Raw genomic sequence first — 19,251 nt, 5'->3', positions numbered from 1 at the left:
GTGGTTTTCTATTTATTTTCAACATCGACAGCCTAAAGCAGCTTTTCCCTCTTCCTCTGTCTCTCATTGGTTTTAGATTAACATATTTCTTTCATCATCCGACTAAACTTTGAAAGTTCATTTTTGGGTAACATTCAACGGAAATTTAGCATAGACTTAAGAAAGAGTTTGGCAATCCTTTTGCTAAAGAAACTGGATAGAAGTAGGAGGCTGCATGCTGCAATACATAGAAGATTGTCTGATGTTGGTGTTGGTCCAAACTACACAGTGTGGCTGATAGGTATTCAAAGTTGGATTTTTGAATATTAGGGCTGGCTAGAAATGGAAGCAGAGGCTTCACAGATTGTAGTATTCAATTTATTAATTCATTTAAAACATGTTTGGACTGTAGTAGCAAAGTCACAAAATTTCAGGGTCAAGAATGTGTAAAAATAACAGTATAGCTTATCTATACAAGCTAAAAAAATATATTACAGTACATGATATTTTTGCATTGGTACAGCTGTATCAGCCTGGCAATTCCTGTCTCAAGTCTGGTAGGTTGAAAATCTTCTTGTAGGGTGCTAAGGCTAAACATACATACATACATACATACATACATATATTTCTTGATCAACTAGCATGCATTAGCTTCTTTTATTTCCCTTTCTTTAACTATCTCACATTCCTGGATGCCTGAAAATATTTTTATTCCACCTTTCTTTCAGGGAACACAGGATTGCATAGATGATTTTTTCCTACTCCCTGCATTCTTATAACAACCTTGTGTAGCGGGTTAGATGAAGTAGTAATGGCTTTATTTGTTAAGCAATACCACAGTGGCTTATTTTGTTTTGTATTTGTATCACAGGACATACATATATATTCTGTTAGAAAACCCTAAATGCCATTATCCATGTTTAGCATCCTTCTAAATCTTAATTCATTTGCTTCTGTGTTTCGGAGCAATTCTGTGAGTAACATTTCTTCTCTCAGAATACCCAGTTATGCATTACTTGAAAAAAAAATTGAACCACAAAAAAGGGACATTTACACAAAATGTATAGGTTTGATTAAACATGGATTCACTGAGAATTGCTATCAGGGAAATTATAGGGTTATAACCTTACACTCAGTTTTCCTCTCAAACTAACAGGCTTGTAGCCCAGGTTAGGGCCTGCTTGACAACAACTGTAGTCCATTCTTTTTCCTTCTCTCTCGTTTACCTCCTAGAATGCTTGTGCATAGTGAATTGTGATTGGTTGCCTTCTCCCTCCCCACATAAAGGCATAGAAAAACAAATGAAGGGATTGGGTAGGTCAGTGTTGTCCAAACTTGGCCACTTTAAGATGAGTGGACTTCAACTCCCAGAATTCCCCAGCCAGCCATGCTGGCTGGGGAATTCTGGGAGTTGAAGTCCACTCATCTTAAAGTGGCCAAGTTTGGACAACACTGGGGTAGGTGATGTATCTTTGCTAGTCTTTGTAGTCATGCACTCTTTTGTCTCTGGACATCCTAATTTTGTGTGCCCTCAAGCATGGGAGTCCTGAACTACTGAGATCATTCTACACATTAAAATATCAATCAAATTAAAAATAAACAATTCAAAAAATCCCAGAGTCACTGGGAGTCGGGAAGCAGATAAATTTAATAAATAAATAAAATTAGATTAATATTCAGCTGCTTACGGAATGGTATAGGAAAATTGTATCATTGATGATTTTGTAGATAATAGTAAAACTCCGGCAACAGAAGCACAGGTTTGTGGAATACGATTAATAAACAGATAAGAAATGCACATAAATTCTACTAAAAATAGTGTTCAAACTCACCCTATCCATCCCCAGCCAATTTTATGCAGGGTGTCACTACAATTCATTTAAATAAAATGCAGACAAAGTAATGGGACTCACAGTAACAAACAAGACTGAGGAGAGAAGACTGAACAGCTGTTCTCCACAAGTGGGTAAAAATATCTTATGACTGACTAGTCAGTACTTGTCTTCTTAAAGAAGCCAAATAAATAGGCCAGCTTTAGTCAAACAGTTACTGTACAAAACTGCTGGACACTAACACCCAACATCCCTCACCAGCAAGCCAATGAGCATGCTGCCTGGGGGCATTCTGTTTATCATGGCTAACATGGACTAATATAGTTTCCTTTAATTCTTGAGGGCATTTCCAAGAACATTTGCTTCTGACCCCATTGAATTAGAGGTTTCCATTTGAGAACCAGCTCTCTTCACATTTGAATACATTTCCCCATGACAGGAATACCTGCCAGTTTACAAGTATATCCACTGATATTTATATATATCCTTTGTATTTTATAATTTTAGAAAGCAACACGTGTATATCTTTTTTCCTCACTGGCATGTTTCTTTGATTTTAGTTATTAGACTTGTTTATTTTTCATTCACTTCCTCATATCACTGTATGTAGTGTTGGAGAGTTGCAACTGATGTCCTGGTAGAAGGAACTTCAGCTGCCAACTTAGTGGTAGTTTTCAAAGGATGAATTTAGCTTGAAGACATGCTGTTGAAGAAGCAGTTATTTAAAGAGAATTGCTTTGCTGTGAGAATGATACTACTGTAGGTATCTGTCTTCAGTTGCCTCTAATTTGTTCACAAAGCTTTTTTTTTAAAGGCAGCTTATCAGTTTGTGTTAACCAAACGATCTGCCGTAACTGCTACCAGAGAAGCAGTAGCTTGTGGTGTCATATGTATTGTGGTATCTATTTTATTTCAGTCTATAAAAGGTAGTGCTGTACAACACACTAAGTCATAATGAGCTTTCCGTGGTCTATGGCTTACATTGAGAACCATTGAACTATGGTTTCTTCATCAAACAGTCATTAAAGCAAGTCATGGTGTATGATGGTGAGTAAACCTAGTCACTTATTGAGAAGAAACATGTATTTGAAAACTTTGGGTCTGTTAAAAGATGTCCATGTAGGACTACATTTTTCTTTATAAAACTGTTTTAAGATTTTAGATCTAATTAATTAATGGAAATCATGGAAGAGGGAATTGACTTTGTTGCTTAAATGGATCAAGATGCATCATTTTGTGTTGTAACTGCATTGCTTGTTATTGTAGCTGCTTGATTTCATGTTCATTTAATTGTTGCATTTTATTTCTGATAAAATATGAACTCATACTGGATTACGCCTATTGTAATCCAGGTGTGTGTTTATTATAAATAAGTGCTAAGCATTACACTAATTCCGACACTGTAAAATAGATTTGTATATTAGAAGATAAATAGCTGCTGTTGTATGTGGAAATTATGGTGATTGTCAGAATATAAAAGTAGTGATTTTAGAGACACTTAGTAAGAAAAACATGGGTTATTGTTCTGCTTTACAATACCAAGAAAACCGATAATAACATTTGTTGTTGTTTAGTCGTTAAGTCGTGTCCGACTCTTCGTGACCCCATGAACCATATTGCGCCAGGCCTTCCTGTCCTTCACTGCCTCCCTGAGTTTGCTCAGTTTCATGCTCATTGCTTCAGTGATGCTATCTAACCATCTCATCCTCTGCCGTCCTCTTCTCCTTTTGCCTTCAATCTTTCCCAGCATCAGGGTCTTTTCCAAAGACTCCTCTCTTCGCATTAGGTGACCAAAGTATCTGAGCTTGAGCTTCATTATCAATCCTTCCAATGAGCAGTCAGGGTTGATTTCCTTTAAGATTGACTGGTTTGACCTCCTAGCAGTCCAGGGGACTCTTAAGAGTCTTCTCCAGCACCACAGTTCAAAGGCATCAATTCTTCGGCGCTCAGCCTTCTTTATGGTCCAGCTCTCACAGCCATACATTACTACTGGAAAAACCATAGCTTTGACTATGCGGATCTTTGTCGGCAAGGTGACGTCTCTGCTTTTTAATATGCTATCTAGGCTTGCCATAGCTTTCCTCCCAAGGAGCAAGCGTCTTTTAATTTCATGGCTGCAGTCTCCGTCTGCGGTGATCTTGGAGCCCAAATAAATGAAGTCTGTTACTGCTTCCATTTCTACCCCTTCTATTTGCCAGGAATTGATGGGTCCAGATGCCATGATCTTAGTTTTTTTAATGTTGAGTTTCAAGCCAGCTTTTGCACTCTCCTCTTTCACCCTCATCAAGAGGCTCTTTAGTTCTTCTTCACTTTCTGCCATGAGGGTGGTATCGTCTGCATATCTGAGGTTGTTGATGATTCTCCCTGCAATCTTAATTCCGGCTTGTGATTCTTCCAGCCTGGCATTTCTCATGATGTACTCTGCATATAGGTTAAATAAGCAGGGTGACAGTATACAGCCTTGTCGTACACCTTTCCCTATTTTGAACCAATTGGTTGTTCCATGACCGGTTCTAACTGTTGCTTCTTGGCCCGCATACAGATTTCTCAGGAGACAGGTAAGGTGGTCTGGTACTCCCATCTCTTTAAGAACTTGCCACAGTTTGTTGTGATCCACACAATCAAAGGCTTTTGCATAGTCAATGAAGCAGAAGTAGATATTTTTCTGGAACTCTCGTGCTTTCTCCATGATCCAGTGAATGTTGGTGATTTGATCTCTAGTTCCTCTGCCTCTTCGAAACCCAGCTTGTACATCCGGTAGTTCTCGGTTCATGTATTGCTGAAGCCTAGCTTGTAGGATTTTGAGCATAACCTTGCTAGCATGTGAAATGAGTGCAATTGTGCGATAGTTTGAGCATTCTTTGGCATTGCCCTTCTTTGGAATTGGAACATAAACTGACCTTTTCCAATCCCGTGGCCACTGTTGCATTTTCCAAACTTGCTGGCATATTGAGTGCAGCACTTTAACACCATCATCTTTTAGTATTTTAAATAACTCAGCTGGAATACTGTCATCTCCACTAGCTTTGTTGTTAGCAATGCTTCCTAAGGCCCACTTGACTTCACTCTCTAGGATGTCTGGCTCAAGGTCAGTGATCACAGCAGGGTGGACATCAGGGACATTAAGATCTTTCTTGTATAGTTCTTCTGTGTATTCTTGCCACCTCTTCTTAATCTCTTCTGCTTCTGTTAGGTCCCTGCCTTTTTTGTCCTTTATCATGCCCATCTTTGCACTAAATGTTCCTTTCATATCTCCAATTTTCTTGAAGAGTTCTCTAGTCTTCCCCATTCTATTGTTTTCCTCGATTTCTTTGCATTGTTCATTTAAGAAGGCCTTCTTATCTCTCCTTGCTATTCCCTGGAAATCTGCGTTCAGTTGCTTATATCTTTCCCTTTCACCCTTGCTTTTTGCATTCCTTCTTTCCACAGCTATTTGTAATGCCTCATCAGACAGCCATTTTGCTTTCTTGCATTTCTTTTTCTTTGGGATGGTTTTTGTTGCTGCCTCCTGTACAATATTACGGACCTCCGTCCATAGTTCTTCAGGCACTCTGTCTACCAAATCTAATCCTCTAAATCTATTCATCACCTTCACTGTGTACTCACAAGGAATATGATCTAAGTCATACCTGAGTGGTCTAGTGGTTTTCCCTACATTCTTCAATTTAAGCCTAAATTTTGCAGTAAGAAGCTCATGATCTGAGCCACAGTCAGCTCCTGGTCTTGTTTTTGCTGTCTGTATAGAGCTTCTCCATCTTTGGCTGCAAAGTATATAATCAATCTGGTTTCAGTATTGACCATCTGGTGATGTCTATGTGTAGAGTCGTCTCTTGTGTTGTTGGAAAAGAGTGTTTGCTATGACTAGCTTGTTCTCTTGACAGAACTCTGTTAGCCTTTGCCCTGCTTCGTTTTGTACTCCAAGGCCAAACTTGCCTGTTATTCCGATTACTCCTTGACTTCCTACTTTAGCATTCCAATCCCCTATGATGAAAAGGACATCTTTTTGGTGCTAGTTCTAGAAGGTGTTGTAGGTCTTCATAGAAGCGGTCAACTTCAGCTTCTTCAGCATCAGTGGTTGGGGCATAGACTTGGATGACTGTGATGTTGAATGGTTTGCCTTGGATACGCACTGAGATCATTCTGTCGTTTTTGAGGTTGTACCCCATTACTGCCTTTCCCACTCTCTTATTGACTATGAGTGCAACTCCATTTCTTCTAAGAGTTTCTTGCCCACAGTAGTAGATATAATGGTCACCCGAATTAAATTCACCCATTCCCGTCCATTTCAGTTCGCTGATTCCCAAGATGTCGATGTTCAATCTTGTCATCTCATGTTTGACCACATCCAGCTTGCCTTGGTTCATAGTTCTTACATTCCAGGTACCTATACAGTATTGTTCTTTACAGCATCGGACCTTCTTTTTGCTTCCAGATACATCCACAGCTGAACATCCTTTCGGCTTTGGCCCAGCCGCTTCACTCTTTCTGGAGCTACTTGGAATTGCCCTCCGCTCTTCCCCAGTAGCATATTGGACACCTTCCGACCTGAGGGGCTCATCTTCCGGCGTCATATCTTTTAGCCTTTTAACATTGTCCATGGGGTTTTCTTGGCAAGGATACTGGAGTGGGTTGCCATTTCCTTCTCCAGTGGACCACATTTTGTCAGAACTCTCTGTCATGACCTGTCCGTCTTGGGTGGCCCTGCACGGTATAGCTCATGGCTTCACTGAGTTACGCAAGCCCCTTCGCCACGACAAGGCAGTGATCCATGAAGGGGAATAACATTTGTACTTAATAATTGTTCTAGAGAGCAGACCTATGATAAACCCTGGTACTTTTTATTTTATTTTGTAATTTGGGATTTTTCATGAGCATGGAAAAACAATTATTTGCTCAAAGTTTCCAATTTCCACATATTGAGTATGTATGGTTATTCTTGCCAGTGTTTGTGATAGTCATCTCTACAGTGCTATTGCTATGAATGGAAAGAAACTGTGACGGTTTTTAAACATTGTTTGTGTAGGAATAGTTTGAGAAGCTGTAGCTGAAAGGAAAGAAAAGTAATGGAATACATGAGAATTTGTATAAGAGGAAGATTTTGAGTGTGTTGGGTTATGTACCTTGCTTTTATCTCAGATATTAAACTATATCCTAGGAACAACCCCCCCCAAATCAGAAAGTGGATGTTGCAAATTATATAAATAGTGAATTATTTGAATAATTTAATGTTGAATGTACTTTTGAATTGAATGGACATACATATAGAATTGACTTTTTAGAAATTACCTTGCATCATATAGTTTTTAGTATAGTTTTTTTATGTTGTTTTTTATTTGTATTTGTGTTTTGTTTATTCTTGATGTTTTAAAACTGAGCCACCCAGAGTCATGTATGTAAGATAGGTGGCTGTATAAATTGAATAAATAAAATATATAGATGGAACATATAATTTTAAATTTTAATTAAGATATCAGCAATATTTGACTTATTTCTGAATTGTGGGAATCTAATCCCAGTCTTGATTGTCTCTTCCCTTTTATAACTCAGGAATACCTTATTGACTTGGAAAAAGAGAAGGATGAGGATGCTGATATGAGACTGAATCCATATTATGCCATTTGTTTAACTATTTGTTGAATAAACCACAATTAGTTTAGGTCTGCAAAATGTCCTGAGCATAAATATGATTTATAAATTGCAGTGGCATGACTTAGTGGAACAGCAAAGGAAAGACCAGTAAAACACAGCTTGAATGAAATGGCTGAAAGATTAGCTTGTCCGGCAAGGAAGTAGAGGTGAATGGTTCACCCCATTACATCATAATGCTTTAGTGGCTAGGAGGGCACAAGCCATTGCTTAAGCATGGGAGCTTATACTACAATCAGTAAGATTTATCTAATTAAAGCCAAAAGGGAGAAGAAAAAAGGTAATGTGTCTGAGAAGCCTCATGCTAATCCCAGATCTGGAGGAGGGCTACGCCTAGGGAAAAGGGCGTGGTCTGCGATATAACTTTTGTATACAAAAGGCTGGAATCCATGGCAGAAGATTCATGGTTCTGGATTAGTTAGAACTTTCTTTCTGGGGTTATGTATGTCTCCTGACCACGTTAGATTGCCAGGTTGGATTGCTATACTGTAATGTGCATAAGATGAGATGGTCTGGAAATTTTGAGAGGTTCAGAATGTGGCTGCCTGGCAGTTGACAGGAATGAATTGTTCATTTTGAATAATGTATTGGCTTGCAGTTGATTTCAAGGTGACTTAAAATGTTTCTGCATCCATTCTTCAGAAGGAAAGTTTTATCTGTTAACAGTACTCTTATTACCAATATGAAATACATAGTAAAGCCCCACCATCTATAAGAGCAAAAGAGAGAGAGTATGTATGTATTTGTATGTCAGTGTGTGGGTGAGTGGGTGAGTGGGTGTGTATACTCTATGTATATTGTAGGTTTTTCTGTCTGGTGGTCTCACAAAATTAATAGGTCTTTCCCTAGAATGTCTACTTGTCGAGTTGTTTCCTTCATAAGACAAAAAGCTTTTGTAAACAGACAGGCTTTTAATTGTGGTAGCTGCTTGTTTCTTTGTTCGTTTAGTTTTTGATGAAGAGGGACACCAAGTGGTGTAGTAGTTAAGGTGTGGACTGGGACCTAGTTTAAGTCTGTCCTCAGGCATGGAAGAATATTAGGCGAGTTTGGATTAGTCATTCTCTCTCCACCCAACCTATTTGACAGTGATGGGGTGTTAGAATACAGTAGATTGCAGGACTTCTAATATATGTAGCATTGAACCTTTGAAGGAAAAGCAGCATATAAGTCAAATAAGTAATAAAATATTTTATAAATCTGAAGTTTCGGGGCATATTAATGCAAGTAAGCATGAACCCATTTTTCAAGCATAGCAATATGCTTATAAATCTTTCGTAATAAAACTACCTGCTCCTCGTTTAATTACTTTACATTATGGCACAAGTTGGCATAGTGTTGGACTCTTGTAATATCAAATTCTAGGATTGCTGTGTGGAAAAGGGAAGGCTAATGATGTTCTTGAAGAAGTTTTTGAAAAGGCATCAAGAACACTCTTTCCCAGGGACAAAGAGTTTGAACTCTCTTTCCCCGTGCACCTGATAACTGAAGAGCTAGGCCTGCAGTTTCTTCTTTGGGGAGTAAAATGTGTATTATGTAGAACTTCAGTTTAAGCTGAAGAAAACAAATATATTGTTTCCTTGCAGTCTTCCCACATGTTTATATAGGTTCAACTGTATAACAGGATGTCCTTTTAAGATGTATTTTGCCTGTACTTGCACAATCATTGTAAAATCTCTTGAGTTTCTCCAAAAGCATTAATCATTACCTTAAGGAAAATATAATTATTCTTAGAGAAAATTTGCTTTGATTTGTTTCTAGATAACTTTGACTGCTGCTCAAGAGTATGGAAATGATTTTTTAAGAGACCATGCTGCCTACTTGTATGCTGGTTTAGTGCAGAATTTAATGATCATATATATAGGTTAAACACTTCCACATGCCCTTTAAGCATATTTTTCCACTGAAAAAAAATAGCAAAATACAGGCTGAAAGAACTTAACATAGTGGTAGAATGCATGCTTTCTACATAAAAGCATATGTTAAGTCATTGTTTTTCATGAAAGCAGGACTTTAATGGACCTCAGAGATCTTGAGAAGGTATATCACTCAGAAGAAACAATACTGTGCAAGTTTATATACTAATAGAGGTGAATATGTGTAGCTCAGGGTTGAACTGTGGAGTCTTTGGGGTTCTTTGAGCTTGGTAACATCATTACCTAGCTGGGTAATGAAACGTTTGCAAGAAAAGAACCAAGCTCAGAGAACCCCAAGGACTCCACAGTTTATATACTGTTATATATCAATGGTTGGATACCTGGTACCTTTCATATCTTTAGAACTGGAATCCTTTGTCTTGGTCATGTTAGTTAGGTTGATAAGAGTTGTAGTTCAAATAATTTGTAGACTCCCATGTGGTTTGCTATATTCTGAAGTACTTATAACACTTCAGTTGCCTTGTGCCCATTCAGTATTTAAATGCCACAGTTTTGCAGATGTTTTCAGCTGAGATGAAATTACTGCCATGAGATACATCAAAAGAAAAAGATTATTTAAAAAAAAATCTTTGCCTATTTTTCTCTCATTTGAAGGAAAAAATTAAAAATTGAACTACTTTGTGTATCCTACTACATAGATATGAGTACATAATTCTTGAATCATTTGTAAATATATTCATCTAACACTCCTAGTACGATTTCTTTCTCATAAGTTTCTTGCTTATGATATTTCATTAATTATTAACAATGCCAGGAAAACTCCCTAGAGTACTTACTGTTTTTATCAGTGTAAGAAAACAGTGCTCTGCCCTTTTCAGAACTTAATTGCTTCTCAAGTCCCAGCGCGAGCCAAGCTCTGGGCAGACCAAGTGCTGATAAAAACAATTCATTTTACAGAAAATGGCTGACTTAAAAGATGGCATTTGCTAATTGTCAGTCTTTTTAATAAAATTAAATAGTTTGCAACCCAGCAAACTTAGCTGCTTCACCTAACTTAGTGCCTAATGTGCGGCCCCCTAGATGAATTACAACTTCCAGCAAGCCAAGCTGGAATGTCAACAGAGAAGAGCTCTAGAAACCCTAGTTCATCAACATTTGGAGGGCTACAGTTTCAGTGTTCCTGAAGTGGAATGATATGGAAAGCTGATAGTTGCTGATAATGATGGGAGTTGTAATCCAGCACATTTAGACAGGACCAGGGTGAGGATGTGATTCTGTAAAACTGCTTCTTACTCAGACATTTTCCCCTTCTTTGTTTTTATCCTGGGTCTTGCTTTATTGTGAGAATGAAAAGTTAAAAGAAGGGCGAAGGGCTCATTTTTATGTCTGCCAAATGAGCAGAACCTCCTGTTTTTCTTCCTCCTCCCCTTTTTCACTTCTTCCCTCCCAGGAAGCTTCCACAATATCTGTTTATAAGATTCAGTTGCTCAGGTCTGCTTGTATTACTTGACATTGGTACATGATTTGTTTGGTATTCTGCTAGTATGCTATCAATTATTAGCTGCTGTAGTTTCAAGGACTGTCCTTTTGCCTTGCTAGTTAACAGTTCTGAGATGAAGTCACACATTTGTGTGACATAACTAAGTCAGTTCCACTGGCTGGGTAGATTAATGTTCTGGATGCTCTGGGAGGTGAATGATTCAGGACCTTTTGCTTGTCAATAAAATGTCATGGGAGAGGGCACTGGAAGGTCACTGGCTTAGTAACACTAGTTTGTGGATGTTTCTGCCTTTGTGAGTTTAACCAATCAAAAACTCAACTTTCTTGGTTTCGTGTCAAGGTTCAGGACTCTTTGGGGTCACTAGCTTGGTAGCTTTAGCCTGTAGGAATGAGGTCGAGCAAGAGGTCTTAGAGAGGTCACTTTCTCATCGCCTCTATCTTGCTGCAGGAGATACTGGCCACCAGGCATGTGGAGTTGCCACCTCCTAATGGTGAACATTTCAGATATGTGCAGATATCAAGTTATGCAACACTGAATATTGAACTGCATTTGATTCTCAAAAATAAAAGTGCTGAGTAGAAAAGAAATTTTAATATTGGCAATGTGGCAATAAAAACAAGTTCATGTTGAATAGACCTTTGGCAGCACCAGGCTTTATGTCTGCATTTACCATTTATATTTATAACTGCAAGAATGACAATGTACATATTTTGGAACAAAACATTATAAAAATCAACTTTTTTTTTTCTGTTGACTCACCTTTTTCTAGTTTGTTTTATTTGATTTGTGCAGAGCAAGGATAGGGTGGAAGAAATGTCCTGATGTCACTATAGTCACAACATCCTCCCTAGTGGTTTTGCTGGCATGAGCTACTAAGAGAGAGACAGTTTCCACCTTTGCTTTTAACAGCAACTATGGGTTGTCCTAAGCATAGCATAATTCTCAAAGTTCTTCTCAATATGAAAAAGTGTACTGATTATACGTAGATTAGGTATGGTGGACAGTATGTGTGTTACATACTTTTTTTACAGGGAAGGGAGATTTTAAGACAGAAATTTAGCAGCTTGAATTAGCCTTCAGAAAAAAGAGTAGGCAGTGGTGATATTCTAAAATAATTTAATACAGAATAGAATGCTGTATTACAGTAATTCTCTTTCAGAATATTCTGCCATATTCATAAGATTTATACCAATCATGTTCTTTTTATGAATTATAGTTGTAGACTTTTATCTTCATGTATGTGTGTTGCTAATAATTCTGTTTTTCCCCTTGCTCAGCTCCCATCGCCCATTATGCTTTTTCTCTTTTTCTACTTTTATATGTTTTTTTCTCTTTCTTTCCATTCTTCATCTGCCTTTGTCTTACCAGGTGGTAATATTTGTACCTTCTGGGTTTCTAAGAACTTGCATATGTGCCCCTAGCTATTTACTTAAAATAAATACAAATAAGTAGTAGTTTTTTTTCCACCATCCAAATAAGTGTTACTCCTTTCTGTCAATTCTGCTTGATCATGAATAATGCAAGTAATTGCTACCAGGCAAAGTTCTCTTCCTATCACTCCATATATTGAAGTCCAATGAAATTTGGTAGGATTTTAAAGTCTATCTTCAATTGGTCATTCTTCATTTGGTCCAATTCAGATTATAATCAAGAATTGATTATACAGAGAGAGACTGAAACACATACAAAAGGAGCATAGCTAATTACTGTTTCTTGTAATGTTCAAAGGAATTCTTAATCAGGCTAAAGTGTTTCTGCATGGAAAAAAAAAGTTGCCACTAACTCTTGTTCTTTGTGTTAACTCTCTGAGACATGTGAGATCTGAAAGGTTCCCATTCTTTAAGAGCAAGTGACAGTCTGAAAGTATTCCTAGACCTGTTCCAGCTCTCAAAGAGTGAGGTGCCCAGAAATGACTGTTAGCCATTTCAACTCATTTTCTTACCTCCCTCTTAGTCTTGGGATACAGTGATGATAATTAGACTTTAAAAAGAATATGGTAGAGCTGGTAAAGCTGTACATAACCAGTAGAGTTGCTTCTGTTTGATGCAACATGGGGGGAGGGGGGTTTAAATTAAAAAAAAATGAGTAACAGGGTATGGCAGAGGTGTATAAAACTGTATATTTTTCTCAGACCAAATCAATCCACTGCACGATTAAGGCTTCTTCCCTGAAGGTTATAGAGTGTAATCTATAATGTTGCTCCCATGCAGGTTGGTAGATAGGTTTTGTTTGACTTCCCAGTCTAGGATTGAAAGAGAAGGACTGGGCCAAGGTTTCCCAGCTGGCTTCCATGCTTAATGGAGGACTAGAATCAGAGTCCCCCCCCTCCTAGTCCAGCACCTTAACCCCTACATCACACTGGCTCTCAAAACTGTACATAGCATGGAAAAAATAGGTTGAGAGACGATTGTCTCCGTTTCTCATAATCTAATCTGCAGAGGGTCATCATATGAAATGAATGGTGGGAAATTTAGGACAAATGAAAGAAAGTAGTGCTTCATACAGCATGTAGCCGTATTATCGAATTTCATTATCACCATGTACACTGATTGCTTTAAAAAATGGATTGGTTTGAAAGATATTTAATTTAATTTGAGTTTAAGGTTATAAATGGCTATTAGCTATAACAACAAATATAATCTCCAGTATCAGATTACAGCAGAATGCCAAACGTTAGGCACCCACGGTCAGTGAATCCACTAAGTGAAGGGATTCATTGAAACATACAAACTGACTAGGGTTGTCTAAATTTTGGCGTGCAGCTATGTATGCCTCTAAATATATATGACGGAAAACATGCACTGGAAGGAATTAGTGTGCTCGCACCTTTCTTGTGAGCTTCCTGTAGAGATTTGGATGGCCATTGTGGGAACAGAATGCAGGACTACATAGCCTCAACTACATGGCTCTTCCTACATTCATATACTAGACACCTTTTTGGGGCTTACAATAATATCTCATGCTGTTCATGTGTACTAGAATATGATTCAATATATAATAGCAATATGAACAAAGGATTATTTGTATAAGAGTGTCCAAATGCATGAGTCATAAGATTTCATAGACAATTTTTTAAAGTATTTTTTAAAAATCCCAGCACCCATACAGGAATTATAAGCATTTGAAATGTTTTAAACCAAAAGGTTGGGTGGAAGAATTAAGCTCCCCCCTCCCATGAGTGGTAGTCTCAGTCTAGATCAGACTCCATTATGCTTAGAATAAATAAAAGAGGGAAAAGTGAGCTGTACAGTGAACATTTTATGTGTTGTGTACTGGAGCCATTAAACACAGTTAAGAATATCTTTCATACCAAAACATTCCTGTATTCTAAACCTAAGCTTGTTTAACCACTGTTTCTTAAATAAATCACAATTGGTTGGGTTTGTTCAGTACAGTAAGTTATACACCAGTGGTTTACAAACCACATGGCTGGATTCTCATAATACAAATGTGTCCACATGTGTAACATCCTATGTTATGCTGCTGTTTGTTGTGTCTATTAGGCCTATATCTCGTTGTGTGCCACAAGGATTGACTATTAAAATATCTGTTGAGAAGATTTTTTTTTTTTTTGGAAAAGGAACTATAGATAACTGAAATGACTGCAAAATCAGTACGTATATATTGTATTACTAACAAATGCTAAGATAAAATATTAACTTTTGTATACAGTCTCTTTCAATAAACCAACAACTAGGTGGTATGTTTGGAATGCAAAAAACCAGATGGCCATTGCTTCCTTCTAATAGTTATCTGGATTTTTGTAACCCAGAAATAGTTGCCTGTATACAAATTCTCAAGGAGAAACTCTACAGAATAGGATTAGTATCCCTGTAGAAAGTTTCTTTCATGGTAGAGTAAATTATACAGATGTGATATAAGCAGTTTACTACAGTGGTATTTCAGAAGCTAAGGTACTTTATGGGAAACTAAGTCAGAATTCTGGTGAATAACCAGTGTTATCATAAAGAGCACTAAAGTCACCTTAGAGATACCTATGGCAGAACAACCTGGTTTAGAGTGGGATTTTTCTTAGTTAAGCGGGATTGTCAGTCTGACAGATGGGTTTGTTTTCCTAGCTGTGTGCAGGATGCTGGATAGCTAAGTCAGATATACCGCCTGTGTGTCTTTAGTTAAGTGTATTTTCAGCAGTTGGGGTTTTTGTCTTGTTTAACCTTCCCTGCTTGTAGTTTTCATGATTCCTCAATGTCATTGGGTTGTTCACTGATTAATGAGGAAGCAAACAGCAAATTGTATTTGATGATGCTGACAAAGATCAGACTCCATCATACTTCAGTATTTTCTACAGTAAATATTGAGAAAATGTATTGATTTTATTCCTTTCATAGTTTTGCACTCTAGATGAACTTAGTTCTGACCAAACAAATAATAGATAATTTTTCTTTACTAGCCAGCTGGCCTTTAAGTGAATATACATAATGGCACCTACTTGCACACTCAAATACAAATAAACAAGAAGAATAAGATTTATAAGATGAGTGATGAATTAATTTTGGCTCTTACTGAGTTCTAATACTAATCCGTGTATTCCAAATCATTATATAGGACTGCTTGAATTTAATTGAGTCTTAGAGGATAAATGCTTACTGTGTTATAACTAATGACCCCCCCCCCTTTTCTTTACATTGACAAAAGAGCAGCACGTTTAAACAGGATTATGGAATTATTTTGGAAAATTGTTTTCAAATTAATTTTATTTATAATCTGTCAGTTTTTCTGTTTATGCATTTAGGTGCCAGAAGCTGAAAACAAAATCTTTTCTTGGCTATCTGACTGTCTTTTTATTCTACCGTGTAGCTCATATAAATATATTTTAGTTGTTTGAATTTCAGTTTGAAATGTTTTGAAGGCGTCCAGAGCATTACATAAATAGAATTGGATTATGTGTAAACAACTTCATGAATTAAAAAGGAGTTATTCAACTTTTAACTTCATTCCAAAGGACAATCATCACTGCTAGCTCTCGATTAACTATTTTAATATGAGCAATATGTTAACTATTTTAATATGTGCAATATGGTTGAAGCATAACATTGTCAGGATATGTCTTAACTCTAGCTTTTTAAGCAAGCCAGTTAAGCAAAGTAATCACAGCTTATTTGGCCACTTCTCATTTGCTCCATTTATTCTGCCAAGAACCAGAAGAAATGGATGTGGTACCAAACAAAAGTTCAGAATGTTGAATTCAGATGTAGTGACAAGCTATGGTTAAAATAAGCTAGGATTTGTAAACTGCTAAACTGTGGTTTCAAATAGTAGTTTGTTGCCAAATAAACTACAAAATTTATCCTAAGGATACGTTTGCATGTCACACAAAACAAGCTATATTGTTGCTTTGTGTTACATCAAACCAGGCCAGTACTACAGTGCTATAGATCATGGAAGCATAGGGTTGGAAGTGACCTGTGGGGAGGGGGGATGTTCTAGTCCAATCTCTTGCCTAGTGCAGGAATCCTCATACCATTCCAGACAAATGGTTATCCAGTCTTTCATGAAAAGTTCCACTGATGGCGCACCCACCACTTCAGGAGGCAGGATGTTCCACTGCTTAATGTCTGTCACAGTCAGGAAACTCTTCCTTATCTCAACTTTGGATCTCTCACTGTAAAGCTTCTACCCATAAATCAGTACTGCAGAAATCTCCCTAATGCTGACATGTACTCTCATGTTGTTCACAAAAGCCAGTTCTTTTCATTCCATTTTGACTCAGAATATAGCATATGTACCTTTGTTATGCAAAATCAAAGCAGTATGCAGATTTATAAACCAATAGGCTTTTCTGCACAATGAGAAGAGACCCTATTTTTCCCCTCCTCTCATGATCAGGTAACAATCCAAGCCATGTCAAGTAGGATATATTCTGCTGTTTAGTGTATACCATCATACAAAGATGTTCCAGTGCCATTGGGATGGCTTAAGCTGGGGTGTGGACACCTGCCCATCTCTGGGGAAGCAGATCTGAATATAGGTATCTTTTTCATAGCAGGTCCCTTGGTTCTCTGGTTTCTGCCCCAGTTTGGTGAACATAGTTCACCAGTTGGAGCCATTTGTAATACCTGTATTTTAGGCGGCAATAGAATCTGATTTCTGAAGAATATATATAGCCAGTTTACTGCTCCTTAAGAGTCATTAGAATTTAGAGGAAACTTGGAACTGCTTAGCCCTCGCTTGTGACTCTTCCTTCTGTGTTGCCGGCATGTTCTGCTTTCTTTTCTTGTTACCTCGCTGATTGCTTAGCTGATTGCTGCCAGGACTGTAGTGGTCCCCACTTACTCACTGTCCTCCTTAATTACCTCTCTGTCTTTTGCAACTGCAGAGTTCAAGTAGGAAGGAAACGGCTTGTCTGTTCTTCCTGCAGGTATAATTTAATCCTATGGCCACTGTATTCTTCTCTGGCACACATGAGAAATGTCAGGATTTGTGAGATTTATTGAAAGAGCAAGGGCAAACTTCCCACAAAACATAAAGTTTGTACAATGATTTATGGAATTGGAAAATAACATACAGAGCATTTGTATTTTATCTCTTTTTCTTCTCTCTCTCCTTCCAGAAAGTGAATATTTTGGACTATTTTTTGTCAAGCTGTCCAGCTGACAAAACAGATGGGAATTGGTGCTATTGAACCTTTCGTCTGGGAAAATGCACTGAATGGGAGATTCTGCCTAATATGGCCGATTGTGACCTTTACCTCTACTGGAATGGACCCCAGTGCATGACTTTGTTACCATGGTGATGATCTTAACTACAACTCTGGAAAACAAAGGTGCTGATTCTCTATCATGCAGGGCTGAACTGGTAAGAGTTCATGTCACCCTGATGACTTCGCTTATAGTAAGGCACTTATGTCTTTCAGGTTACAGGTCTCTGCTCCCGTTTTAGACTGCAACCTGTGGAACTATATTGATTCTGTAGTTCTAAGCCAATTTACACATAATAATGAATGAACAAGAAGAGTTTTGTATGCCCAACATCACATTTAGAGAATGATGTTGCCTTGCCCATAAATGTGTTCTAAGCATGCGAGGATTTTGTTAGCAGAATGGGAGCCATATACAGACACTAACAATCCCTGATAGTGTTTAAGGGATCTTATTTTTAGGGGACCTATTTGCTATGGAAAATGCCTCACCTTAAGCTTTTCTTCCTTGCGGGCATCATGGTTGAATTAGGAGACATTCCCAGTTATGTTCATAATATGGTGACATCAGATTTAATGTGGGTGTGTAACGTGGATGTGTTTCCCTAGAACATTTATTCCTGGATTGCCCTACAATTTCACCAATGATATTCAAAAGCAAAATAGCAGATTTCACTACTGTGAGTTGTGGCATTAAAGAAAAAATAGAGAAAAGATTAAAATGTATTAATATTGCCTTAAAGCCTACCTATCCCCTATCCTTCCCTTTTCCTTCATCTGCAAAGGTTTCATGTTGTAATAAATTGAAATTTCTGTTACATATGGAAGATGCTAGAAACTATAGTTTGTGCAAATTGTTATTAGTTATCAAATAGGATTTTAGTCAGGATCATGCTGCAATTTTGATACAATTGTTAACAAGGCATGTGCAAACTGTAATCTATTTCCTTTTAATTATACTGAAGCAGGAGACTGACATTTATGGCAAATTATGAAGAGATCCTTATAATTTATTTCTTCACATGCAAGGCAGCAGGGAGAGACTTGCAGAAGGGCAAGGCTTGCTGTGATGGGTTCTCAGAACAACTACAGCTAATCCTCAGTTAACAACCACTTGTTCAGCAACCAAAGTTATGATGGCTCTGAATGAGTGATAGTTAGGACTGGTCCTTGAGTTTCCGGCCATTCCAGTACCCCTGCGGACACGTGATCATGATCTGGGCACTTGGCAACCGGCTCACACTTACGGCAGTTACAGTGTCCCACGGTTATGTGATCGCCATTTGTGACCTTCCCTGCTGGCCAAGCAACGTCAATGGGGAAGCCGTCAGGGAAGGTCGCAAGTTACTTGGATAAGTCTCCCCTACCTGGCAGTAGCCACCCCAAGCCTTGCTGCACTCGTGCTGCACCGACTCCCCATGTATCCTCACACTCCCCATCTGGCAGCCGTGCTGTACCAGCCCCCGTACACGCTCATGTGCCCTCCCGACCTGGCAGCAGCTACCCTGAGCCTTGCTGCGCTCAGTCTGTGCTGCACCAGCCCCTCGCACACCCCCACACACTCTTCACCACCAAGCAGAAGCCACTTACCTGCCTTCCAGCCTGCTTGTAAGCCACCTGGGACTTGCAACTTCTTGCCAGCTTCCCCACTGACTTTGGTTATTAGAAGCTGGCAGGAAGTTGTGAGGATGTCCTTGCTTAATGACTGGTGAACCTTGCTTAATGATGGCAAAAAGGACTGCTGGGATTGCCATTGCTAAG

At 38.3% G+C, this 19,251-nt stretch overlaps 1 protein-coding gene across 4 annotated transcripts in view; it reads left to right on the top strand.

Annotated features, from left to right (window-relative positions):
- FAM53B (family with sequence similarity 53 member B) overlaps positions 1-19,251 on the top strand; it is a 131,428-nt gene that overhangs the window by 21,725 nt on the left and 90,452 nt on the right. For 3 of the 4 annotated variants that reach the window (XM_088131875.1, XM_088131876.1, XM_088131878.1), the window contains exon 3: positions 17,404-17,648. In XM_088131875.1, coding sequence (XP_087988001.1) covers positions 17,580-17,648 — 69 coding nt within the window. In that variant the 5' untranslated portion in view covers positions 17,404-17,579. The remainder of the gene's footprint in view (positions 1-17,403; positions 17,649-19,251) is intronic. The other variant, XM_088131879.1, reaches the window with a different exon arrangement.

The sequence above is a fragment of the Python bivittatus genome, unplaced genomic scaffold (assembly GCF_059951505.1).
Source record: "Python bivittatus isolate LINGU-HERP-01145 unplaced genomic scaffold, Pbiv_v1 ctg000980_np1212, whole genome shotgun sequence".
Classification (NCBI taxonomy): Eukaryota; Metazoa; Chordata; class Lepidosauria; order Squamata; family Pythonidae; genus Python; species Python bivittatus.
This window is presented reverse-complemented; position numbering and strand designations above follow the sequence as displayed.